Below are 27315 nucleotides of genomic sequence, written 5' to 3'. Positions count from 1 at the left end.
GGCCTAGCACACAGGCAGAGCAGAGAGGTCCCGTAACAGACAATCTGGCTTCATGACAGCAGAGAATCAGTCTGCATGTCATAGCAGAGAATGAGGCTTCACGTCACCCACCACTGCAACAGTCCATTGGCATATATTTAGGCCTAGCACACAGGCAGAGGAGAGAGGTCCCGTAACAGAGAATCTGTCTTCATGTCAGCAGAGAATCAGTCTGCATGTCATAGCAGAGAATGAGGCTTCACGTCAGCCACCACTGCAACAGTCCATTGGCATATATTTAGGCCCAGCACCCAGGCAGAGGAGAGAGGTCCCGTAACAGAGAATCTGGCTTCATGTCAGCAGAGAATCAGTCTGCATGTCATAGCAGAGAATGAGGCTTCACGTCAGCCACCACTGCAACAGTCCATTGGCATATATTTAGGCCCAGCACACACACAGGCAGAGGAGAGAGGTCCCGTAACAGACGATCTGGCTTCATGTCAGCAGAGAATCAGTCTGCATGTCATAGCAGAGAATCAGGCTTCACGTCAGCCACCACTGCAACAGTCCATTGTCATAAATTTAGGCCCAGCACCCAGGCAGAGGAGAGAGGTCCCGTAACAGACAATCTGGCTTCATGTCAGCAGAGAATTAGTCTGCATGTCATAGCAGAGAATCAGGCTTCATGTCAGCCACCACTGCAACAGTCCATTGGCATATATTTAGGCCTAGCACACAGGCAGAGGAGAGGTTCATTCAACTTTGGGTAGCATCGCAATATAATGGTAAAATGAAAATAAAAATAGGATTGAATGAGGAAGTGCCCTGGAGTCCAATAATATATGGTTATGGGGAGGTAGTTAATGTCTAATCTGGACAAGGGACGGACAGGTCCTGTGGGATCCATGCCTGGTTCATTTTTATGAACGTCAGCTTGTCCACATTGGCTGTAGACAGGCGGCTGCGTTTGTCTGTAATGACGCCCCCTGCCGTGCTGAATACACGTTCAGACAAAACGCTGGCTGCCGGGCAGGCCAGCACCTCCAAGGCATAAAAGGCTAGCTCTGGCCACGTGGACAATTTAGAGACCCAGAAGTTGAATGGGGCCGAACCATCAGTCAGTACGTGGAGGGGTGTGCACACGTACTGTTCCACCATGTTAGTGAAATGTTGCCTCCTGCTAACACGTTGCGTATCAGGTGGTGGTGCAGTTAGCTGTGGCGTGTTGACAAAAGTTTTCCACATCTCTGCCATGCTAACCCTGCCCTCAGAGGAGCTGGCCGTGACACAGCTGCCTTGGCGACCTCTTGCTCCTCCTCTGCCTTGGCCTTGGGCTTCCACTTGTTCCCCTGTGACATTTGGGAATGCTCTCAGTAGCGCGTCTACCAACGTGCGCTTGTACTCGCGCATCTTCCTATCACGCTCCAGTGCAGGAAGTAAGGTGGGCACATTGTCTTTGTAGCGTGGATCCAGCAGGGTGGCAACCCAGTAGTCCGCACAGGTTAAAATGTGGGCAACTCTGCTGTCGTTGCGCAGGCACTGCAGCATGTAGTCGCTCATGTGTGCCAGGCTGCCCAGGGGTAAGGACAAGCTGTCCTCTGTGGGAGGCGTATCGTCATCGTCCTGCCTTTCCCCCCAGCCACGCACCAGTGATGGACCCGAGCTGCGTTGGGTGCCACCCCGCTGTGACCATGCTTCATCCTCATCCTCCTCCACCTCCTCCTCATCCTCGTCCTCCTCGTCCTCCAGTAGTGGGCCCTGGCTGGCCACATTTGTACCTGGCCTCTGCTGTTGCAAAAAACCTCCCTCTGAGTCACTTCGAAGAGACTGGCCTGAAAGTGCTAAAAATGACCCCTCTTCCTCATCCTCCTCCTCCTCCTCCTGGGCCACCTCCTGTTCCATCATCGCCCTAAGTGTTTTCTCAAGGAGACATAGAAGTGGTATTGTAACGCTGATAACGGTGTCATCGCCACTGGCCATGTTGGTGGAGTACTCGAAACAGCGCAACAGGGCACACAGGTCTCGCATGGAGGCCCAGTCATTGGTGGTGAAGTGGTGCTGTTCTGTAGTGCGACTGACCCGTGCGTGCTGCAGCTGAAACTCCACTATGGCCTGCTGCTGCTCGCACAGTCTGTCCAGCATGTGCAAGGTGGAGTTCCACCTGGTGGGCACGTCGCATATGAGGCGGTGAGCGGGAAGGCCGAAGTTACGCTGTAGCGCAGACAGGCGAGCAGCGGCAGGATGTGAACGCCGGAAGCGCGAACAGACGGCCCGCACTTTATGCAGCAGCTCTGACATGTCGGGGTAGTTGTGAATGAACTTCTGCACCACCAAATTCAGCACATGCGCCAAGCAAGGGATGTGCGTCAAATTGGCTAGTCCCAGAGCTGCAACGAGATTTCGCCCATTATCACACACCACCAGGCCGGGCTTGAGGCTCACCGGCAGCAACCACTCGTCGGTCTGTTGTTCAATACCCCGCCACAACTCCTGTGCGGTGTGGGGCCTGTCCCCCAAACATATGAGTTTCAGAATGGCCTGCTGACGTTTACCCCACGCTGTGCTGAAGTTGGTGGTGAAGGTGTGTGGCTGACTGGATGAGCAGGTGGAAGAAGAGGAGGAGGAAGCCGAGAAGGAGGAGGTGGCAACAGGAGGCAAAGAATGTTGCCCTGCGATCCTTGGCGGCGGCAGGACGTGCGCCAAACAGCTCTCCGCCTGGGGCCCAGCTGCCACTACATTTACCCAGTGTGCAGTTAGGGAGATATAGCGTCCCTGGCCGTGCTTACTGGTCCACGTATCTGTGGTTAGGTGGACCTTGCTACAGATGGCGTTGCGCAGTGCACACTTGATTTTATCGGATACTTGGTTGTGCAGGGAAGGCACGGCTCTCTTGGAGAAGTAGTGCCGGCTGGGAACAACATACTGTGGGACAGCAAGCGACATGAGCTGTTTGAAGCTGTCTGTGTCCACCAGCCTAAATGACAGCATTTCATAGGCCAGTAGTTTAGAAATGCTGGCATTCAGGGCCAGGGATCGAGGGTGGCTAGGTGGGAATTTACGCTTTCTATCAAATGTTTGTGAGATGGAGAGCTGAACGCTGGCGTGTGACATGGTTGAGACGCTTGGTGACGGAGGTGGTGGTGGTGGTGTTGGTGGTACATCCCCTGTTTGCTGGGCGGCAGGTGCCAACGTTCCTCCAGAGGCGGAGGAAGAGGCCGAGGCGGCAGCAGCAGAATAGGCCGAGGCGGCAGCAGCAGAAGAGGTAGCAGGGGGAGCCTGAGTGACTTCCTTGGTTTTAAGGTGTTTACTCCACTGCAGTTCATGCTTTGCATGCAGGTGCCTGGTCATGCAGGTTGTGCTCAGGTTCAGAACGTTAATGCCTCGCTTCAGGCTCTGATGGCACAGCGTGCAAACCACTCGGGTCTTGTCGTCAGCACATTGTTTGAAGAAGTGCCATGCCAGGGAACTCCTTGAAGCTGCCTTTGGGGTGCTCGGTCCCAGATGGCGGCGGTCAGTAGCAGGCGGAGTCTCTTGGCGGCGGGTGTTCTGCTTTTGCCCACTGCTCCCTCTTTTGCTACGCTGTTGGCTCGGTCTCACCACTGCCTCTTCCTCCGAACTGTGAAAGTCAGTGGCACGACCTTCATTCCATGTGGGGTCTAGGACCTCATCGTCCCCTGCATCGTCTTCCACCCAGTCTTGATCCCTGACCTCCTGTTCAGTCTGCACACTGCAGAAAGACGCAGCAGTTGGCACCTGTGTTTCGTCATCATCAGAGACATGCTGAGGTGGTATTCCCATGTCCTCATCATCAGGAAACATAAGTGGTTGTGCGTCAGTGCATTCTATGTCTTTCACCGCTGGGGAAGGGCTAGGTGGATGCCCTTGGGAAACCCTGCCAGCGGAGTCTTCAAACAGCATAAGAGACTGCTGCATAACTTGAGGCTGAGACAGTTTCCCTGGTATGCATGGGGGTGATGTGACAGACTGATGGGGTTGGTTTTCAGGCGCCATCTGTGCGCTTTCTGCAGAAGACTGGGTGGGAGATAATGTGAACGTGCTGGATCCACTGTCGGCCACCCAATTGACTAATGCCTGTACCTGCTCAGGCCTTACCATCCTTAGAACGGCATTGGGCCCCACCATATATCGCTGTAAATTCTGGCGGCTACTGGGACCTGAGGTAGTTGGTACACTAGGACGTGTGGATGTGGCAGAACGGCCACGTCCTCTCCCAGCACCAGAGGGTCCACTAACACCACCACGACCATGTCCACGTCCGCGTCCCTTACTAGATGTTTTTCTCATTGTTATGGTTCACCACAACAACAAATATATTATTTGGCCCAATGTATTGTATTCAAATTCAGCGGGATATAAATTTGAGGCCTAGTATTTAGGCGCTGGGTGACCGGTATGGATTTAGTGACAGAATTAGACTTGGAAATGCACAGAAGCGTGTGTGTGAAGTTATTCTGAATGACCCAATGTGCACCTTGAATATTATATACCCTTTTTGGGATAGATTTCAAATAGCTCTGATATAGCAGGAACCACTAAATTATGAAATTGCTAAATTGGGAATTGTACTTCAACCCAGAACAAAAAATGTGCTTTGACGGGCACTAAATAACTTTCCCAGCTACAACAGTACAGCGGTAACGAGAGATTTAGAGGGATTTAAATTTGAGGCCTAGTATTTAGGCGCTGGGTGACAGGTATGGGTTTAGTGACAGAATTAGACTTGGAAATACACAGTAGCGGGTGTGTGTGAAGTTATTCTGAATGACCCAATGTGCACCTTCAATATTATATACCCTTTTTGGGATAGATTTCAAATAGCTCTGATATAGCAGGAACCACTAAATTATGAAATTGCTAAATTGGGAATTGTACTTCAACCCAGAACAAAAAATGTGCTTTGACGGACACTAAATATCTTGCCCAGCAACAACAGTACAGCGGTGGGTAACGAGAGATTTAGAGGGATTTAAATTTGAGGCCTAGTATTTAGGCGCTGGGTCACCGGTATGGATTTAGTGACAGAATTAGACTTGGAAATGCACAGAAGCGTGTGTGTGAAGTTATTCTGAATGACCCTATGTGCACCTTCAATATTATATACCCTTTTAGGGATAGATTTCAAATAGCTCTGATATAGCAGAAACCACTAAATTATGAAATTGCTAAATTGGGAATTGTACTTCAACCCAGAACAAAAAATGTGCTTTGACGGACACTAAATATCTTGCCCAGCAACAACAGTACAGCGGTGGGTAACGAGAGATTTAGAGGGATTTAAATTTGAGGCCTAGTATTTAGGCGCTGGGTCACCGGTATGGATTTAGTGACAGAATTAGACTTGGAAATGCACAGAAGCGTGTGTGTGAAGTTATTCTGAATGACCCTATGTGCACCTTCAATATTATATACCCTTTTAGGGATAGATTTCAAATAGCTCTGATATAGCAGAAACCACTAAATTATGAAATTGCTAAATTGGGAATTGTACTTCAACCCAGAACAAAAAATGTGCTTTGACGGACACTAAATATCTTGCCCAGCAACAACAGTACAGCGGTGGGTAACGAGAGATTTAGAGGGATTTAAATTTGAGGCCTAGTATTTAGGCGCTGGGTCACCGGTATGGATTTAGTGACAGAATTAGACTTGGAAATGCACAGAAGCGTGTGTGTGAAGTTATTCTGAATGACCCTATGTGCACCTTCAATATTATATACCCTTTTAGGGATAGATTTCAAATAGCTCTGATATAGCAGAAACCACTAAATTATGAAATTGCTAAATTGGGAATTGTACTTCAACCCAGAACAAAAAATGTGCTTTGACGGACACTAAATATCTTGCCCAGCAACAACAGTACAGCGGTGGGTAACGAGAGATTTAGAGGGATTTAAATTTGAGGCCTAGTATTTAGGCGCTGGGTCACCGGTATGGATTTAGTGACAGAATTAGACTTGGAAATGCACAGAAGCGTGTGTGTGAAGTTATTCTGAATGACCCTATGTGCACCTTCAATATTATATACCCTTTTAGGGATAGATTTCAAATAGCTCTGATATAGCAGAAACCACTAAATTATGAAATTGCTAAATTGGGAATTGTACTTCAACCCAGAACAAAAAATGTGCTTTGACGGACACTAAATATCTTGCCCAGCAACAACAGTACAGCGGTGGGTAACGAGAGATTTAGAGGGATTTAAATTTGAGGCCTAGTATTTAGGCGCTGGGTCACCGGTATGGATTTAGTGACAGAATTAGACTTGGAAATGCACAGTAGCGGTGTGTGTGAAGTTATTCTGAATGACCCTATGTGCACCTTCAATATTATATACCCTTTTAGGGATAGATTTCAAATAGCTCTGATATAGCAGAAACCACTAAATTATGAAATTGCTAAATTGGGAATTGTACTTCAACCCAGAACAAAAAATGTGCTTTGACGGACACTAAATATCTTGCCCAGCAACAACAGTACAGCGGTGGGTAACGAGAGATTTAGAGGGATTTAAATTTGAGGCCTAGTATTTAGGCGCTGGGTCACCGGTATGGATTTAGTGACAGAATTAGACTTGGAAATGCACAGAAGCGTGTGTGTGAAGTTATTCTGAATGACCCTATGTGCACCTTCAATATTATATACCCTTTTAGGGATAGATTTCAAATAGCTCTGATATAGCAGAAACCACTAAATTATGAAATTGCTAAATTGGGAATTGTACTTCAACCCAGAACAAAAAATGTGCTTTGACGGACACTAAATATCTTGCCCAGCAACAACAGTACAGCGGTGGGTAACGAGAGATTTAGAGGGATTTAAATTTGAGGCCTAGTATTTAGGCGCTGGGTCACCGGTATGGATTTAGTGACAGAATTAGACTTGGAAATGCACAGAAGCGTGTGTGTGAAGTTATTCTGAATGACCCTATGTGCACCTTCAATATTATATACCCTTTTAGGGATAGATTTCAAATAGCTCTGATATAGCAGAAACCACTAAATTATGAAATTGCTAAATTGGGAATTGTACTTCAACCCAGAACAAAAAATGTGCTTTGACGGACACTAAATATCTTGCCCAGCAACAACAGTACAGCGGTGGGTAACGAGAGATTTAGAGGGATTTAAATTTGAGGCCTAGTATTTAGGCGCTGGGTCACCGGTATGGATTTAGTGACAGAATTAGACTTGGAAATGCACAGAAGCGTGTGTGTGAAGTTATTCTGAATGACCCTATGTGCACCTTCAATATTATATACCCTTTTAGGGATAGATTTCAAATAGCTCTGATATAGCAGAAACCACTAAATTATGAAATTGCTAAATTGGGAATTGTACTTCAACCCAGAACAAAAAATGTGCTTTGACGGACACTAAATATCTTGCCCAGCAACAACAGTACAGTGGTGGGTAACGAGAGATTTAGAGGGATTTAAATTTGAGGCCTAGTATTTAGGCGCTGGGTCACCGGTATGGATTTAGTGACAGAATTAGACTTGGAAATGCACAGAAGCGTGTGTGTGAAGTTATTCTGAATGACCCTATGTGCACCTTCAATATTATATACCCTTTTAGGGATAGATTTCAAATAGCTCTGATATAGCAGAAACCACTAAATTATGAAATTGCTAAATTGGGAATTGTACTTCAACCCAGAACAAAAAATGTGCTTTGACGGACACTAAATATCTTGCCCAGCAACAACAGTACAGCGGTGGGTAACGAGAGATTTAGAGGGATTTAAATTTGAGGCCTAGTATTTAGGCGCTGGGTGACAGGTATGGGTTTAGTGACAGAATTAGACTTGGAAATACACAGTAGCGGGTGTGTGTGAAGTTATTCTGAATGACCCAATGTGCACCTTCAATATTATATACCCTTTTTGGGATAGATTTCAAATAGCTCTGATATAGCAGGAACCACTAAATTATGAAATTGCTAAATTGGGAATTGTATTTCAACCCAGAACAAGAAATGTGCTTGAACGGACACTAAATAACTCGCCCAGCTACAGCACTAGGGACAGATTTAGCTGGATATAAATTTGAGGCCTAGTATTTAGGCGCTGGGTGACCGGTATGGATTTAGTGACAGAATTAGACTGGGATATGGCCAAAAAATGAACAGACTATTGCTGGTTAAATGCACTTGGTGTGACAGCTTCACCCTGATGTAGGCTTTAGCCAAAAAACAACCACACCATTGAGGGTTAAATGCACTTGGTGACAGGCGCAGCTTGCCCCTGATTTTGTATATGGCCAAAAAATGAACAGACTATTGCTGGTTAAATGCACTTGGTGTGACAGCTTCACCCTGATGTAGGCTTTAGCCAAAAAACAACCACACCATTGAGGGTTAAATGCACTTGGTCGCAGCTTGTGCTGGCGCACCACAAGACACAAAATGGCCGCCGATCACCCCAGAAAAATGAGACTGACAAACGGTCTGTGCAGCCTAAAAACAGTGAGCAATTGAGGATCAGCAGCTCAATGATCCACAGCTGCAGATCGATCAGTTAATCAAGTCCTTTGGAGGAGTTAATCTGCCTAATCTCGCCCTACTGTCGCAGCCGCAACCTCTCCCTACGCTAATCAGAGCAGAGTGACGGGCGGCGCTATGTGACTCCAGCTTAAATAGAGGCTGGGTCACATGGTGCTCTGGCCAATCACAGCCATGCCAATAGTAGGCATGGCTGTGATGGCCTCTTGGGGCAAGTAGTATGACGCTTGTTGATTGGCTGCTTTGCAGCCTTTCAAAAAGCGCCAAGAAAGCGTCACAAAAGCGCGAAGAAAGCGACGAACACCGAACCCGAACCCGGACTTTTACGAAAATGTCCGGGTTCGGGTCCGTGTCACGGACACCCCAAAATTCGGTACGAACCCGAACTATACAGTTCGAGTTCGCTCATCCCTAGTCACGAATTGTGATACTGTTCAGCTCCCTGAAATCCAGACATGGTCTTAAAGAACCATCTTTTTTCTTAACAAAGAAAAAACCAGCGGCAACAGGTGACCGGGAGGTTTCTACTAAGACTGTCACCACCAGACATCTGAGAAGCTCTGACAGACGTCCTTCAGAACCTCCTCCTTGAGGTTTCTTTTGTTTTGCTTTCGTTTTCTCATCTCGTTAGCCTCTCTCAGCTGTCATGTAGTTGCACTGATTGCATCCCTTTAAATCCCTTCCCATACTGCATCACTTTGCGGTTTATACAACTTCCTGGAGTCTGTGCATGCTGGATGTTACTACTGAGTCTTCTACAGATAAGTTTTGTTCATTCATTTGCGTTTTCCTGTTTGCTGGATCCCAGGTGACCCTGACTCCCTCCGTATCAAGTGTAGGGAGCCGGTGGTCGTGTCCCCTCACTATTATAGGGTGTTCAGGTGTTATACAGTCGAGGTACGAGGATATGCGATCATCTACCATTGAGATTTTTGCATAGGCTGAGCAGTTAGGGAGAGAGCCAGGTCTGTTGCAGGGCTCTCCCTTTTGTTCCTTAGTTTTGGATCCAGTCAGTCGGATCTTCATTTTGTGTCTTCTAGTTTTCTGTACACCTTCCGTGACATTATAAACTGCCAAAACTGTCTCAAGCATGGATTCGGTTTCACTTTTGACTGAACACATGCAGGGTCTTTCATTGGAGATAGCAGATCTCCGTAAAACTGTTTCTCAGTTTCAGGTGACCGGTTCAGCTTGCGTTCATGGAGTTTGTTCTGAGCCTAAGATCTCGCTCCCGGATACGTTCTCCGGGGGTAGTGAGAATTTTGTTTGTTTTAGAGAGGCTTGCAAACTCCATTTTCGCCTACTTCCCCATTCCTCTGGTGATGAGGAGCAGAGGGTGGGGATCATCATCTCGCTGCTCAGGGATAATGCTCAGTCCTGGGCCTTTTCGCTGCCGGTGGGGGCACGGCCCCTCTGTTCAGTGGATGAATTTTTTTTTAGCCCTGGGTCAGATATGTGATGATCCGGATCGTATTGCTCTGGCTGAGTCTAGACTACGTCTTTTATGCCAGGGTAAACAGTCCGCAGAGATATACTGCTCAGAATTTCGGAGATGGGCAGCTGATACTGGTTGGAATGATGCTGCACTCCGAAGTCAATTTTGCCATGGTCTTTCAGAGGGATTGAAAGATGCATTTGCCTTTCATGAGAGACCTACCTCCTTGGACTCTGCCATGTCTCGGGCCGTTCGTATTGACAGGCGTCTTAGAGAGAGAGGAGAGATCACTCCTTCCTGTCATACTCAGTCCAAGGACAGTGAGGCGGTTTATAATGTCACGGAAGGTGTACAGAAAACTAGAAGACACAAAATGAAGATCCGACTGACTGGATCCAAAACTAAGGAACAAAAGGGAGAGCCCTGCAACAGACCAGGCTCTCTCCCTAACTGCTCAGCCTGTGCAAAAATCTCAATGATAGATGATCGCATATCCTCGTACCTCGACTGTATAACACCTGAACACCCTATAATAGTGAGGGGACACGACCACCGGCTCCCTACACTTGATACGGAGGGAGTCAGGGTCACCTGGGATCCAGCAAACAGGAAAACACAAATGAATGAACAAAACTTATCTGTAGTAACATCCAGCATGCACAGACTCCAGGAAGTTGTATAAACCGCAAAGTGAAGCAGTATGGGAAGGGATTTAAAGGGATGCAATCAGTGCAACTACATGACAGCTGAGAGAGGCTAACGAGATGAGAAAACGAAAGCAAAACAAAAGGAACCTCAAGGAGGAGGTTCTGAAGGACGTCTGTCAGAGCTTCTCAGATGTCTGGTGGTGACAGAACCTTGACGATTCCTCTCGGATTTTGACCCCGGCTTGCTTTTGGATTTTGTCTTTGCCTCTTCTCTTGTACTGACGTGACCTCCTGGACTGACCCTGGCTAGTTGACCCGCCTCGCCCTTCCGTTTTTTGGTGGTACCTTGCTTGTTACACCTCTCTGTCCACTCTAGTACTACCTCTCATTGGCAGTCCGCTTCCCTGCTGTCTCTATCTCTCTGCTTGCACTTACTCAGGTCAGGGACTGTCATCCAGTTGTGCCCCGTCACCTAGGGTGGGTGGTGCAAGTAGGCAGGGACACGGGACCGGGTGGCAGCTCAGGGGGTGCACCTCCGCTCTATCTTTATACCCGCGACTCTACCCTGTGACAGAATCACAGGCCTTAATTTAGCATGGACCCTCTACAAAGCCTCACTGAACATGTGCTTGGTCTTGCTCAAATAGTACAGGAAGTTGGGGAGAGACTACAGATTCAGGAGACCATCCAAACTCCCCCCATTCTTGCTCCCGCCACCGTTCAGGTAGAACCACACATTAAATTACCCGATCGGTTTTCGGGTGACCGCCAAAGTTTTTTAGTTTATAAGGAAAGCTGTAAACTTTATTTTCGACTACGTCCTCACTCCTCTGGTCCTGATCCACAGAGGGTTGGTATTATCATCTCGCTGCTTCAAGGGGACCCCCAGCAATTGGCGATTTCTTTGCCTCTGGATTCCCCTTGTCTTAATTCTGTGGACCTCTTTTTCCAGGCGTTAGGGGTTCTTTATGATGAACCAGACCAAGCCTCTGTGGCAGAATCTAATCTTAAAGCACTCACTCAGGGGAATTGTCCCATGGAGAATTATTGTACGCAGTTCCGCAAGTTGTGCGTTCCCTCAGGTTGCAACGAACCAGCGCTCAAATGTCAATTTAGGGCAGGCTTGACTGAGAAGTTAAAAGACATGTTGGTTTGTTATCCCTGTCCTGACTCTTTAGAGGAGACCATGACGCTAGCCATCAGACTAGATAGACGGATCAGAGAGAGACAGCGAGAGCATTTGTTTTCTCCTCATACCTTTCTTCAACCTGAGGTTTCCCCTATTGAACCCAAGATGGAGGCCCACTCGGATGAGCCCATGCAACTCGGGATGACGCGAAGAAAGCTACGCCTCTTGTTTTTATTGTGGGGATCCCAACCACTGGATCTGTCAGTGTCCTAAAGCTCTGCCTTCTGGAAAGTCATCCAAGTCTGAAGTATCCAAGTACAAGGTACTCCCGGGTGGTAAGAAGTAAAATATTGTTGCCGATTTCTATTGTCTTTGGAGTCTTAAAGGGGTCAGGAAATGCCTTTGTGGATTCAGGGTCAGCTTTTAGTTTTATTGATGACAAATTTGTTGAACAAATGGGAATTCCTATACTAGAATTGTCCACCCCGATCCAGGTTGTCGCCATCGATTCTACCCCCCTGCTAGGGGGCACGATAAAACTCCGTACTCCAGAGGTTACCCTGTCTGTGGGGGTCTGCCACTCAGAGAAATGCTCTTTCTTTGTTTTAGAGAATCTCTCTGTTCAGGTAGTCCTTGGTATGCCCTGGCTTCAGCAAAACAATCCGGTCATTAACTGGAGTTCGGGTAAGTTAGAGAGATGGGGGGGCCTAACTGGAGTTCTTGCTTAACCGTAGTTCAAGCTGGGGTATCATCAGATATTATTCCTAATTTTATTTCTGATTATTCAGATGTTTTTTCCACCACTGAGACATATACTCTCCCTCCCCATAGGTCTTATGACTGTGTGATCGACTTGGTACCCGAGTCCAAAATTCCTAAAGGACAGATTTATAATCTTTCCGGTCCTGAGCTCAGGGCTATGAAAGACTATATCCAGGAGAGTCTCAAGAAGGGACATATTAGGCCCTCCACCTCTCCCCTGGGAGCAGGATTCTTTTTCGTTAAAAAGGACGGTGGTCTCAGGCTCTGCATTGACCATAGAAATTTAAATAAAATCACTATTAGGAATCAGTATTCCATCCCGTTGATTCCTGATTTGTTTAACCAGATTTTGGGTGCTTCGTGGTTTTCTAAATTTGATTTGAGAGGAGCGTATAACCTAGTTTGTATTAAGGAGGGAGATGAGTGGAAAACTGCTTTTAATACTCCAGAGGGACACTTTGAGTATCTTGTTATGCCATTCGGTCTTTGCAATGCCCCAGTTGTGTTTCAGAATTTCATGAATGACATTTTTAGAGAACTCATCAGCAAAGTTATAATTGTTTATCTCGATTATATTCTTGTCTTTTCACCTGACTGGGATTCTCATGTGTCTCACATCAGATTGGTTCCTAAAATCCTCAGGGAGAGTCATCTGTCCGTTAAATTAGAGAAATGTTTGTTTAGAGTTCAAGAGATACCTTATCTCGGCTATATTCTTACTCCTCATTCATTTAAAATGGATTCCAGTAAGGTTCAGGCTATCCAAGACTGGGTAAGGCCATCCTCCTTAAAGGCACTCCAACGCTTTTTAGGATTCGCCAATTTTTAGCGTACATTCATAAAGAATTTTTCTGTTATTGCCAAGCCCCTTACTGACTTAACTAAAAAAGGTTCTGATCTGGTTAACTAGTCGTTGGAGGCCTGTTGGGCCTTTGATACCCTTAAAAATAGTTTTCAGATGGCTCCAGTCTCGGTTCAGCCCGATACCAAGAAACCTTTTGTGGTGGAGGTTGATGCCTCAGAGGATGGTGTGGGGGCCATCCTTTCTCAGGGGTCTTCTAACCTCACTAATTTAAGGCCATGCGCCTTCTTCTCTTGTAAGTTCTCTCCTTCGGAGAGAAATTACAATATTGGAAACCGCGAATTACTGGCCATAAAATGGGCATTTGAGGAATGGAGGCATTTTTTAGAAGGGGCTAGACACCGTATTACACCGTATTACTGTCTTCACCGATCATAAGAACTTAGTGTTTCTTGAGCGGCCAAATGCCTTAATCCTAGACAAGCCAGATGGGCCCTGTTTTTTACTAATTTTAATTTTTCTGTTACTTTCAGACCAGGTAGTAAAAATATTAAGGTAGATGCCTTATCCCGAAGTTTTAATGCCGTCCAACCGCCTGACACCCCCCCCCCCCTCCCCGGAGACCCATCTTGCCGGCAAGCATCTTTGTGGCAGCAATTTCTGCGGATCTTTCCTCTGAGATTTAACAGGCTCAGCAACTTGCTCCTCCACAAATACTGCCAGATAAGTTATTTGTTCCTGAGTGCTTTCGTTTTCAATTATTGGGTGAATGTCATGACTCCGTGCTCTCTGGTCATCCAGGTATTGCTGCCACTAAGGAATTGCTGCTGAGGTCTTTCTGGTGGCCCACTTTGTCTAAGGATGTACGGTCTTATGTTTTGGCTTGCGATGTTTGTGCCAGGTCTAAGACCCCGAGAACACTTCCCACTGGTGAACTACAACCACTACCCGTTCCCTGCAAGCCATGGTCTTACATTTCCATGGATTTTATTTCTGATCTGCCCCCTTCTGAGGGGAAATCAGTGGTGTGGGTAGTGGTTGTTTTAGCAAGATGGTGCACTTTGTTCCTTTAAGTAAGCTCCCTGATGCGAAGACCTTAGCATCCTTGTTTATTGAACATGTGGTACGTCTGCATGGGGTCCCTGAGAATATCGTCTCTGATAGAGGCGTTCAGTTTGTTTCTGGTTTCTGAAGGGCTTTTTGTCGAAGATGCGACATCTCTTTATCCTTTTCGTCTGCTTTCCATCAACAGACCAATGGGCAGATGGAACGGTTAAAATTAGGCAGTGGAGCTTTTTCTAAGGTGCTGTGTATCACATAACCAACTCTTATGGGTGAGATACCTCCCGTTGGCAGAATTCGCTATTAACAATCAAGTTAATTCTTCCACTGCGGTGTGTCCATTTTTTTTGTACGAGTAGTTTGCATCCTTGCTTTTGTTCTAGTCCCTCTGTATCCTCACTCAACCCGCAGGCAGATTCTTTTACCTCTAGACTGTGCACAGTCTGGGCACAGGTTCAAACGAACCTGGAAAAGGCCCAGGAAACCCAGTGTAAACATGCCAATAAGAGACGTTCCAAGGGGGTAAATTTTGTACTCGGCGATAAGGTGTGGTTGTCGACTAAGAATCTTGCTTTGAAACTGTGTTCTAGGAAATTCTCTCCGTGTTTCATTGGACCATACAATATTATTGAAGTTGTTAACCCAGTGTCCTTTAGACTTAAGCTACCCAACTCCTTTCGTATTCATGATGTGTTTCATAAGTCGTTGCTTAAGAGATATGTGTCACCAGTGGTTCCGGTTAAAAAAACCTCCTCCACCTGTGGAGGTTGAAGGTCAGGAGGAATTCATCATTTCTAGAATTATTGATGTTAGAAAGGTTAGGAACTCCTTTCAATACCTGGTCCACAGGAAAGGCTATGGACCCGAAGAGAGGTCTTGGGTCCCAGCTACTAAGACCCACGCCCCGAGGCTCATCAAGAAGTTTCATGATGAGCATCCTGGGCGATTTTTACCCAAGGGCTTAGGTCCGGTCCATTTTTGGTGGTACCTTGCTGGTTCCACCTCTCTGTCCGCTCTAGTGCTACCTCTCATTGGCTGTCTGCTTCCCTGCTGTCTCTATCTCTCTGTTTGCACTTACTCAGATCAGGGATTGTCGCCAAGTTGCGCCCCGTCACCTAGGGTGGGTGGTGCAAGTAGGCAGGGACAGGGAACCGGGTGGCAGCTTAGGGGGCGCACCTCCACTCTATCTTTATACCCACGATTGTACCCCGTGACATTTTCCATGCAAAAGGCTACACTAATAAGCATGTCATAACACTCAGTCTAATATTCTTGTCAGAAGACTATGAAACCAATAGATGGCGCTATTGAGTTATGAGTTATGAACAGCGCCCTCTATTGGTTTCATAGTCTTTTGACAAGAATATTAGTCTTGTCATAAGACTGTGAAACCTATAGAGGGCACTGTTCATAACTCAATAGCGCCATCTATTGGTTTTCATAGTCTTATGACAACTGAAAAACAAGGTAGAATATCTCATAGTGCACAAGGCTGCCATTGTAAGGTATGCTGGCTGTTATCTGTCTCATGGATAGATGGATGGCTTTTGGCATATAGCCTTCGTGTGGTTGTCTATTGTATGTCTTACATAATAGGAGTCTAAGACGCATCCAGCTATCCTCTTAATGCTGTTGCCAAACCTTTTTGATGGGGTTTCCATCTATTTCTAACCTTTTTTTATGAACCAGACACCCTCTTCTCTTCCGAGCAGGGGGTGCCTGGGGTTCTCCCATTGACTTCCATTGTATTAAATTGAGCACCCGAATTATTTGGCCGAGCACTCGGATCTGCCGAGCACAGCGATGCTTGAGCCGAACAGCAGTTCAGACGAGCATGCTCGCTCATCACTACTCACAAGACATCGGTGAATAACTTAGATTTTTAAATTTGAAAACCATTTTAAAACCTGAATCCAAGGTCGGCCTCGGTACCGAGGTACAAGTCGATTTAAAAATCAATGGCCGAAGTTATTCACCGAAGTCGGAGCCCATACATTTGAATGCTGTACTATTCAAAGCTTGTTTGACTAAATACTAATTATGATCACCATTTTTTAAATTAAGGAAACTTTTTGCTTCATAGAAGCATTAACCTTAATGTTTTATGATTAATCTACATGTTTCCATCAGTGTTATTTCATTAAAGAGGACCTTTCACCACTCCTGACATGCCTGGTTTAAAAGCTACACGCATTCCCTATGTAATAACAATTCTGGAACATCTATTTCTATGACTCTACAGTCGAGGCCAAAAGTTTTGAGAATGACACAAATATTAGTTTTTGCAAAGTTTGCTGCTAAACTGCTTTTAGATCTTTGCTTGAGTTGTTTCTGTGATGTAGTGAAATATAATTACACGCACTTCATACGTTTCAAAAGCTTTTATCGACAATTACATGACATTTATGCAAAGAGTCAGTATTTGCAGTGTTGGCCCTTCTTTTTCAGGACCTCTGCAATTCGACTGGGCATGCTCTCAATCAACTTCTGGGCCAATTCCTGACTGATAGCAACCCATTCTTTCATAATCACTTCTTGGAGTTTGTCAGAATTAGTGGGTTTTTGTTTGCCCACCCGCCTCATGAGGATTGACCACAAGTTCTCAATGGGATTAAGATCTGGGGAGTTTCCAGGCCATAGACCCAAAATGTCAACATTTTGGTCCCCGAGCCACACGGTGCTCCACCGTGCTGGAAAATGCATTGTTCTTCACTAAACAGTTGTTGGATTGTTGGAATAAGTTGCTGTTGGAGGGTGTTTTGGTACCATTCTTTATTCATGGCTGTGTTTTTGGGCAAAATTGTGAGTGAGCCCACTCCCTTGGATGAGAAGCAACCCCACACATGAATAGTCTCAGGATGCTTTACTGTTGGCATGACACAGGACTGATGGTAGCACTCACCATTTCTTCTCCGGACAAGCCTTTTTCCTGATGCCCCAAACAATCGGAATGAGGCTTCATCGGAGAACATGACTTTGCCCCAGTCCTCAGCAGTCCATTCACCATATTTTCTGCAGAAGATCAATCTGTCCCTGATGTTTTTTTGGAGAGAAGTGGCTTCTTTGCGGCCCTTCTTAACACCAGGCCATCTTCCAAAAGTCTTCGCCTCACTATGCGTGCAGATGCGCTCACACCTGCCTGCTGCCATTCCTGAGCAAGCTCTGCACTGGTGGCACTCCGATCCCGCAGCTGAATCCTCTTTAGGAGACGATCCTGGTGCTTGCTGGACTTTCTTGGACGCCCTGAAGCCTTCTTAGCAAGAATTGAACCTCTTTCCTTGAAGTTCTTGATGATCCTATAAATTGTTGATTGAGGTGCAATATTAGTAGCCACAATATCCTTGCCTGTGAAGCCATTTTTATGCAACGCAATGATGGCTGCACGCGTTTCTTTGCAGGTCACCATGGTTAACAATTGAAGGACAATGATTTCAAGCATCACCCTCCTTTTAAAAGGTCAAGTCTGCCATTTTAACCCAATCAGCCTGACATAATGATCTCCAGCCTTATGCTCGTCAACATTCTCACCTGAGTTAACAAGACGATTACTGAAATTATCTCAGCATGTCCTTTAATGACAGCAATGAAATGCAGTGGAAAGGTTTTTTTGGGGATTAAGTTAATTTTCATGGCAAAGGAGGACTATGCAATTCATCTGATCACTCTTCATAACATTCTGGAGTATATGCAAATTGCTATTATAAAAACTTAAGCAGCAACTTTTCCAATTTCCAATATTTATGTAATTCTCAAAACTTTTGGCCACGACTGTATGTTGTGCCATTCTTTTATTATTTCTACTAGAACTTATGAATCAAATTCTAGCAGTCTGCAGTAATGGTACAGAGGATGGTAACCAGTTGGGGGGGGGGGGGGGTGTCATGCACAGACTGACTGTATCCAATCAGTGCTGCCATTTTCAGATTGTGCAAGGACACCCCCCCCCCCCCCAACTGGTTACCATCCTTCTGTACCATTACTGCAGACTGCTAGAATTTAATTCATAACTTCTAGTAGAAATAATAAAAGAATGGCAAATAATAAGTAAATGGCAAAGCAGAGACATAAGAATAGGTGTTCCAGAATTGTTATTACATGGGGGATACATGAAGCTATTAAAACAGGCATGTCGGGAGTGGTGAAAGGTCCTCTTTAAGGTACAATGTTGAGCTGTATTTTACTGTTAGATGTTGTGTGTTGAATTTGAAAATGACTGATGTATTACAACTCCAGAAATTCCAGGCTACAGAGACGAGAGATGCTTACAACTTTCCAATTCAGCCTAACCCAGAATTTCCAAATACTGAGAATAATCGGTTCATGTTAAAAGCAGATCCCACCTCTTCCCAGAAGAAAGAGCCAAAGCATCTTGAAGAAAACAGCTGCTTTACTTTTTGGCCTTTGAACAAAGTTGACAGAGAGTCATATATATGATTTTCCGGAGGATAGGCCATCAATATTGAACTCCCCAAAAGTTATTTACTCTTTTTACTGTACTGTATACTGTGAAATTGAAAAAAGTGGAACTTTTATTTGTATTTGTTTTAAAAAATGTATGAGTTCAAACTAATAGCAAATAAAAATCTAATATAAAAACATAAAGTGTTTTGAGGTGTAGTATGTTTGATTCTGTTTAAGACACACACACTGTTGCACAACAACTGTATTTTTGGTCTGCATCGGATCCGGGGGGGCAGCAAAAGATGCAGACAGCACACCATGTCCGTGGACATCGCAAAAAAGATACAACATGTCCCATTCTTGTCCATTTTGCAGACAAGAATAGGCATTTCTAACAAAGGGAGAAATGTGCGGGACGTACGTAGCTGGTATCCGTGTTTTGTGGATTCCCAATTTATGATCCACAAAAACGGGTATGGTCGTGTGAACGGGCCCTAACTGAGCTGCTCAGCTTTAAGGATACAGCCCAAGGGTTTGTTGACTGCGCTCCAGGGATGCTGCAATGATCTGACAAATATCTATCATGACCCTAGAAATCCATAACAGAGCCCATGTAGTGCCTAGTGTGGCTTCACACTTTTTTTTTTTTTTTTTTAAATAATTTTTCCCTTTTATTATACTTTATTGTTATAGTACAAAACTTTATATCAATATTACTTTGCGATATTATAAAATTCATAAACCCGTCAATTATATTAAATGACATTAATTTCCCTTCGCCAATCCCCCACCCGCCCCCACTTTGCAGGAAAAAAAAAAAAAAAAAAAAAAAAAAAAAAGGGAAAAAAGATTTCTTCATGGAGAGCCTAAGGGGGAAAAAGGTTCTAATTAATTAACCCTATTCCAATCTTTCCAGAGTTTTTCCCATTTCAAGTAAGATCCTCTTTGTTTGTGCAGAATCTTTTCATAAGTTTTCACTTTCTTGACCAGGCCCAACCATTTGTTGTACTCTGGTGCAGAAGGGGAAAACCATAATCTAGTGATCAGGAGCCTAGCTAAAAACATAACCTTAATCAGCATTTGGCGTTTTATAGGCTGACAATTAAGCTCCGATAAATCTCCCAGGACCCATATCCTTGGTGACAAAGGGATAGAAATGTTGAGTTTGTGAGCCAGATTGTTTTGGACCAGGCTCCAGTATCTGCTCACCATGGGGCAGTCCCAGAACAGATGTAAATGGTCTGCCCCGGGATCGCCACAGCGTGGGCAATCAGAAGAGGCCCTAAGGCCTCTTTTATATAACCATGTGGGTGTCACATAAATTTTGTGCAAAATATTAAATTGTACAACAATGTGATTGAAATTGTGTGAAACCAACTTTAAACTATCCCCCATGTTCTCCCAACTTGGAGAACCCACCTCTGAAAGTAAGAAAGACCAGGCTCTCTGTCCTGGAGAAAGAACATCCGAACAAAAATTATTCATTAAGTGTTTATAGCAATGTGATATTTTAATTCTCGTGACAGTTTTCTTACAAATTAAATCGTGTAGAAATAAAGGGGTATCAATAAAAAATTGGCTATCCGGTATGCAAGATAGTGCTGACCTCAGTTGGAAATATGGAAACCAAACCACCTCACCTAAATTTGCCCTTTGTTTTAGTTCCATGAGGGGCAATATTTGTCCCTCACTGACCACTTGGTGTAGATACTGAACATTTTTGTTCCTCCAATACTGGCAACAATTTAAGTCATTTAAATTAAGGAGCTTAGAGTTGTGCCATAATGGGGTACAAATAAGTGAAGCCTTAACTCCACACCATCTCCTTATGGCCAACCAAGTCCTCATAGCCATTCTGCAGAACAGTGTATACCCACTCAGTATGTTTACTAGATAATCAGACTCCAATACAGTGAAGAAATCCGAGAATCCTGAGTCTTTCACCACTCTACTGCAGAGAGGGCTATTTTCCCAGTCCTTAAAAAGACATAATTGGGAGGCCATAAAGTAACCCCTAAAATAGGGGAGGTTGAGACCTCCCCGCTCATAGGGCATAGAGAAATAGAGTACCTTTAGTCTCACCCGCTTCCTCCCCCATATTAAATCATTGAGCATTCGGTCTATCAGTCTGAAGTACTTATCTGCAATCCATACAGGCGAGTTGCGCAGAATATAAAGAACCTGGGGCAGCACTACCATTTTTATTAATGAAATTCTATCCGCTCTAGAGAGCAAGATTTTTTGCCATACCTTAATTTTAGCCCTCACCTTCATTAACAGCGGAATCAGATTTAATTGTAGATATTCATGCGGTTTGGCAGAAACTGTTATCCCCAGGTATTTTATTGACTCAGAGATCGTCAACTGATTATCCCGTTCGCCACGCAGCTCGTCTATAGGAAGGAGGACGGTCTTATCCCAGTTGATCTCCAAGCCGGATGGATCAGAGAAGAGACCAACCAGCTCCATTATACGAGGGAGAGTAATGTCTGTTTGATGCATAAAAACCAAGATATCATCTGCATAAAGTGAAACACGATCATACTCCCCATTTATGCCGAAACCGGCCACCTTTGAGTCCTGCCTTATACTAGTTGCTAAAGGTTCGATGTAAATATTAAATAGCAGGGGAGAGAGGGGACAGCCTTGGCGGGTACCTCTTTCCAGGATGAAACTCTCTGTCACTGTCCCATTAATCCTAATCCTAGCAACCGGGGAATTGTATAACAGCTGAATCATTGCCATAAATTTTGGTCCAAAACGCATTTTCTTCATTACCTCCCAGAGAAAAGTCCACTCCACCCTGTCGAAGGCTTTGGTAGCGTCCAACGACAGGATGGAGCGGGCACCACCTCCCGGGGACTGAATATTCGTAAATAATCTATGCAAGTTATGCTGAGTACCCCTTTTTGGCATAAAGCCATTTTGATCTGGATGGATAATGGTGGATATGACCCGCGACAGCCTTCTAGCCAGAGCTTTGGATAGTATCTTAGCATCCGTGTTTAATAAGGAGATTGGTCTATAAGAACTCAGTTCTGCCGGGTCCTTATCCTTTTTTTAAGATGGCTTCACACTTGACAGATTTTTTTGCAGAAAATGTCCAACTGAAAATCAGATACATTTTTCTGAATAGGGCTTGCAGAAATCCATGTATTTGCAAAAAAACGCTATTCAGATGAGTTGAACAGATTTTCAGTCGCAGATATTTTCAGAAAAAAATCTGCCACCTATGAAGTCAAGCAACGTTACATCACTGTAATAACTTCTAAATGCATCACTCATCACTGGAGCTAGTTCACATATATAACAAGAATAGGTGACTGTCTATTACAGTTACTTACTCTACGAATCATACAGCTCAGCAATCTTGCTGACTATCTTATTTAGCTTATATATATCTAACTGTCTCACTCAGACAGTGGCCTACACGTTGTGGCCTACACGTTTTGTCATATGTTCTCTGTGTGACTGCTCAGAGACTTACAGCATAGACTACAAGAAGATGAATAATGGAAGTTCTTCAGTTTCAAGCACTTTCTAACATTAAGGCTCCATTCAAACGTCCGTGGTTTGTTGCGGACCTGCCCGGCACCCCGATAGAAATGCCTATTCTTGTCCGCAGCTGCGGACAAGAATAGGACATGTTCTATCTTTTGCGGAGCTGCGGACCCGAAGATCGGGGCCGCGCTCTGCAAATGCGGATGCGGACAGCACACTGTGTGCTGTCCGCATCCATTCCATCCCCATAGAAATTGAATGGGTCCGCACCTGTTCCGCAAAATTGCGGAAAGGATGCGGACCCATTTGCGGACGTGTGAATGGAGCCTAATTCAAGCTGTGTGTGGCAGCATGCCTACTTGTAATTTAAAAAATAGCTCCACCCCTCACCGAGGTATTATATTACCCTCAGTGGGTGGTCATTCATTGGGGAGAGGGAAGGAGACCAACCTACACCAACAGGTGAAAGGCGTCTCCTCGTACACCGACACAGCTAACTAGTAGTCACTAATAGGATACACTGATATCAAACATCTTCCTATACCCGATCAGGTGACGCACTATATAGTATGTAAGGAGGTAAAGCCAATCAACATAATTTTGGGATAAGTACGTTATGCATGTCCATGGTGGAGTACACAACGTGAACAGTAGTTATATATTAACTTCTCTGTCGTGTAGTAATGGTGGGAGAGATTTTGTGCCCATTGCTAACAACCAAAGGTTATAAGCACAGATGTTCACTATATTCAGCAGCCTGTCAGGAATAAATAGTACACAGAGTCCCACGAAAGGATCCTCTCTTAATGGAACCATTTGTCTAAGACCCAAATAGCCATGTGTGCATACTGGCCTCCTTAGATCCCCCTACAGAGAGAGTAGACCAGTCACCAAAAATTAAGGGATCATAAGAGGGGACAAGCTGATTGAAATACTGATAAATGCCATACAAGCGTCATGAATAAAAGGACTAAATGGTATCAGACATCAAATGTATGTTCCCAGACACAACAAGAGGGTCAGTAAATACTTACCACAGGGGTGTACGGATCAAAACTTAAGGATCCTTCAACAGGGGGATCTTAAAGGGGACATGTATTTATATATATATATACAGATGTAGCAGGGTTGACACACATGCTTTATGAGATCTAAACCAAATGCAACTAAATGCATTAAGCAATTGCTTTTCAATGGCTTTTGTTTTAAGATTACGCGATGAGTTAAGAAATTTGAGTTAAGAGTGTGTGTGTGTTACCTCTGCTACATCTGTACATATATCACTACTCACAAAAAGTTATGGATATTTGGCTTTCGGGTAAAATTTATGGAAAACATAAAAAGTTATGAAAGTAGGGCATTTAAGTAGAAGCATGCAATGGTGATTTCCTCATCTCAAGCAATTTATTGAAACAAAAGCAAAAAACTGTGGTAGGTATACCCCCACAAAAATGTCAATGTCTCAAAAACTGGTCATGTGGCCTTGAGCATCAATTACAGCTTGACAATGACGTCTCATGCTGTTCACAAGTCGACTTGTCTGCTGAGGCATGGCCTCCCACTCATCTTGAAGGACAGCCCTCAGGTCATTGAGGTTCTGGGGTACAGTTAAGAGCCTCTACACGGTGACTCAGCTGATCCCATAGGTTTTTTAATAGGATTCAGGTCTGGAGAAAGTGCACGCCACTCCATTTGAGGTACCCCAGTCTCCAGCAGCCGTTCCCTTATAATGCGACCTCGATGAGCTGGGGTATTGTCATCTATGAAGATTTTTTGTGGGGGTATACCCACCACTGTTGTTGGCTTTTGTTTCAATAAATAGTTTGAGATGAGGAAATCACCATTGCATGCTTCTACTTAAATGCCTTACTTTCATTGTATAATATCACTGTAGCCTGAACTTTTTACATTTTCCATATATTTCACCCAAATATCCCTTACTGTTTGTGAGTAGTGTATGTATATTTACACATGCCAATGCTCGTTAGCTATTGTCTGCAGAAAAATCGGCTTTACCGTCAGGTCTAATTTATCGCTGTGGACTTAACTGTGCAGTGCAACAAGATTCAAGTAGTGGCCCCGTGACAGAGTGGGAAGAGTGAACACAAATGAGGAAAAATAGCTGCAATACCCTGTGTTCTGCTTAACGGAGGCACGGAGCATAAGCCCGGATCAGGCAAGATTAAAGTCCAAGAAAAGTGAAAAAAGTCCAGCTTCCAATAACAAGTGTTGCATCTTTATTCTTAAAAAATCATGAATTATAAAATCCAAGTGTGACATCATACAGACAGGATAGCGTTATATTTTTTTTTATTCTTTATTTATAAGTTTCAAGAGTATAATAAAGCTTGTAACATGTTAAATCACATATCACAAAATGGCACAGCCGAAACCAGTCCGACATACTAACATATGAGTAACATATTGATATTCCGACAATAGAATCTGAATATACATAGCATATGATAACCATGATAGCGACCAAACAAAATAATAAAGAACATGTCAGACATAAGAAAAACTACTCTCTAAAATTAGCTAATCGCGAGGTATTCTTATCAAGATACCAATAACAGCAATAAGACTGACAAAAGGAAAAGACACCACATCACATAAGGGGGGGGGGGGGGGGAACAAATCCAGTGAAGGAAGACTGAATAGACAAGTCAAGCGTAAGGGACAGCTCAGGTAAGCAAAGACTGATACTCTGTTGAATCTTGGAAGGTGAACCAGGGGGTCCAAGTCGTAAAAACAAAAGTCTTGTTGTTGCACTTCAAGGATGCCGTTAGTTCCTCCATTCTCCGGATCTCCTCCACTTTTTGAATCCACATTTCAGTGGATGGTGGAACAGAGGATTTCCACTTCTTCGGGACGCAAGACCTAGCCGCAATGACCATATGACGCAAACAGGAGCGTCGGAGTAAGCTCATGGGTAGATCCGAGTGGAGCAGTAAGAAAAAACCTGACGAATTCGGAATAGTGAAAGGGAAAATGGACGATAAAGCCCTGTAAATTGAGTCCCAAAAGGGCCTGATTTTGTCACATTGCCAGAAAATATGTAGAAGCGAACCCTGAGACGATTCACAACGCCAGCACAGAGGGGACGCTGTCGGAAACATCCTTTGGAGACGTGTCGGAACATAGTACCACCGTGACAGTATTTTGTAACTAGCCTCTTGATACTTACTGGCAATGGAAGACTTATGAGCTAATTGGAATATTCTAAGCCATTGGTCAGAGGAGATATCCAGTCGTAGATCCTGAGTCCACTTGTTTATGTAAGAAGGGCAGAAATCTTTGTCAGGTAGTACCAGTGTCTTGTATATCTCTGCGAGAGAATGGCGCTATACACCTGAACCTATGCATATTTTTTCAAAGGGAGTGAGGGCTCTATCAAAATCCGGGGAAGAGGGAATAGAGGAAAGGAAGTGATGCAGTTGCATAGTTCTCCATGGACCGAGAGTACATGGCTCGGACTGCTCTAGCAGATCGGCATGAGTAAACCAGCGTCCTGTTGTTCTAAAGAAAGGCGCCCGACATCTCCCACTCCGTCTCCACTGCACAAAAGGGCCTCCTGAAATACTTGCCGGAAAGTCTGGATGTCCCAAAATTGGGAACAATGGGGATGGTGTAGGCGAGATTGTTGGAATGCGTTGGTATTTACCAAATTGGAGTAGAGTAGGGCCTATGATAGGGTGTGAGGAGATTTCAGTCGGAGTCTTCCTATCAACCCACGGTAGTAAAGCCAACGGGGTACGGGAAGAGAGTTGCTCAATAGAAATCCATTGTTTAAAGGGGACGTGTCGGCACCAGTCTAACACACGTTGAAACATGGAGGCAGCATAATATTTCCTTAAGTCCGGTATCCCCAGACCCCCCCTATCCTTCGGGACATGCAGCAAGGATCTAGAAATCCTTGGATGTCTTCCCGCCCAAATAAATTTGAAGAGGTCACGATGAGCAGAACTGAAAAAAGTAGCTGGTATGTGGATAGGGAGGGTTTGGAATAAGTATAACAGGCGTGGGAGGACATTCATTTTGAATATAGCGCACCTGCCAAACCAAGTATATAGGCCTTTGGACCATCTCTTTAGATCCACCCTAATCCGACTCAATAGGGGAATGTAATTCCTAGAGAACACTTCCTTCAGATCCTTGGGGATCATCGTGCCCAGGTATTTGATGGCACCTTTTGTCCACCTGAAAGGTAAGGAGCCCGCCAGATCTGCCTCAAGGGAATTTGGAATGGATATATTAAGAGCCTCGGATTTTTGTAAGTTAATTTTCAAATTAGACTAGTTGTGGAACTTCTGAAATTCCGTTATAAGGTTGGGGAGGGTGATCCTGGGATTTGTAATCATAAACAAAAGATCATCAGCGTAAGCTGCTATTTTAAATTTCTGACTCCCCACTACCAGACCAGAGATGTCAGGGTTTTTCCTTATTGATCTCAGAAGGGGCTCTAAAGTAAGGATGAAAATTAAAGGTGATAGAGGGCAACCTTGACGGGTGCCATTCCTAATTTCAAAGGGAGGCGAGAGCACTCCATTCACTTTCGTGGACGCTGAGGGGGAGGAGTAGAGAGAGCGTATCCATGATAACAGAGGACCCTCAATACCCATGTGGCTAAGTACTGCATATAACCAAGGCCAACCCACCCTGTCAAACGCCTTTTCGGCGTCAGTAGATAGGAGACATAGGGGGGAGCGTTGTAATTCGGCACAATGAATCAGGTTCAGCACTTTCGTGGTATTGTCTCTCGCCTCCCTTGAAGGGACAAATCCAACTTGATCAGTATGTATGAGATCAGATAGGAAGGGGGACAAACGTGTAGCCAAAATTTTTGCAAACAGCTTGATGTCCACATTAAGCAGAGATATAGGACGGTAACTAGCACAGGCGGTCGGATCCTTACCTTCCTTGTGGATCACTGTAATGTGAGCATGTAACATATCCCTAGGGAGGGGAGTACCAGAGCTCACACTGTTCAGGGCATTAGTAAGAGGTGTTTGAAGAAGGGAGAGATATCTCTTATAGTATGAGGCCGGAAGCCCATCAGGACCCGGAGCCTTACTAGG

General features: G+C 44.7%; 1 protein-coding gene across 1 annotated transcript in view; it reads left to right on the top strand.

Annotated features, from left to right (window-relative positions):
- The window catches only part of LOC122931252 (sodium/iodide cotransporter-like), a 114852-nt gene extending 96016 nt beyond the window's left edge, over nt 1–18836 (top strand). Inside the window, exon 16 of the mRNA XM_044285305.1 lies at nt 18569–18836. Within this exon, the coding sequence (XP_044141240.1) occupies nt 18569–18769 (201 nt within the window). The 3' untranslated portion in view covers nt 18770–18836. The remainder of the gene's footprint in view (nt 1–18568) is intronic.
- The last annotated feature ends 8479 nt before the right edge of the window (nt 18837–27315 follow it).

The sequence above is a fragment of the Bufo gargarizans genome, chromosome 1, assembly GCF_014858855.1.
Source record: "Bufo gargarizans isolate SCDJY-AF-19 chromosome 1, ASM1485885v1, whole genome shotgun sequence".
Taxonomy (NCBI): domain Eukaryota; kingdom Metazoa; phylum Chordata; class Amphibia; order Anura; family Bufonidae; genus Bufo; species Bufo gargarizans.
This window is presented reverse-complemented; position numbering and strand designations above follow the sequence as displayed.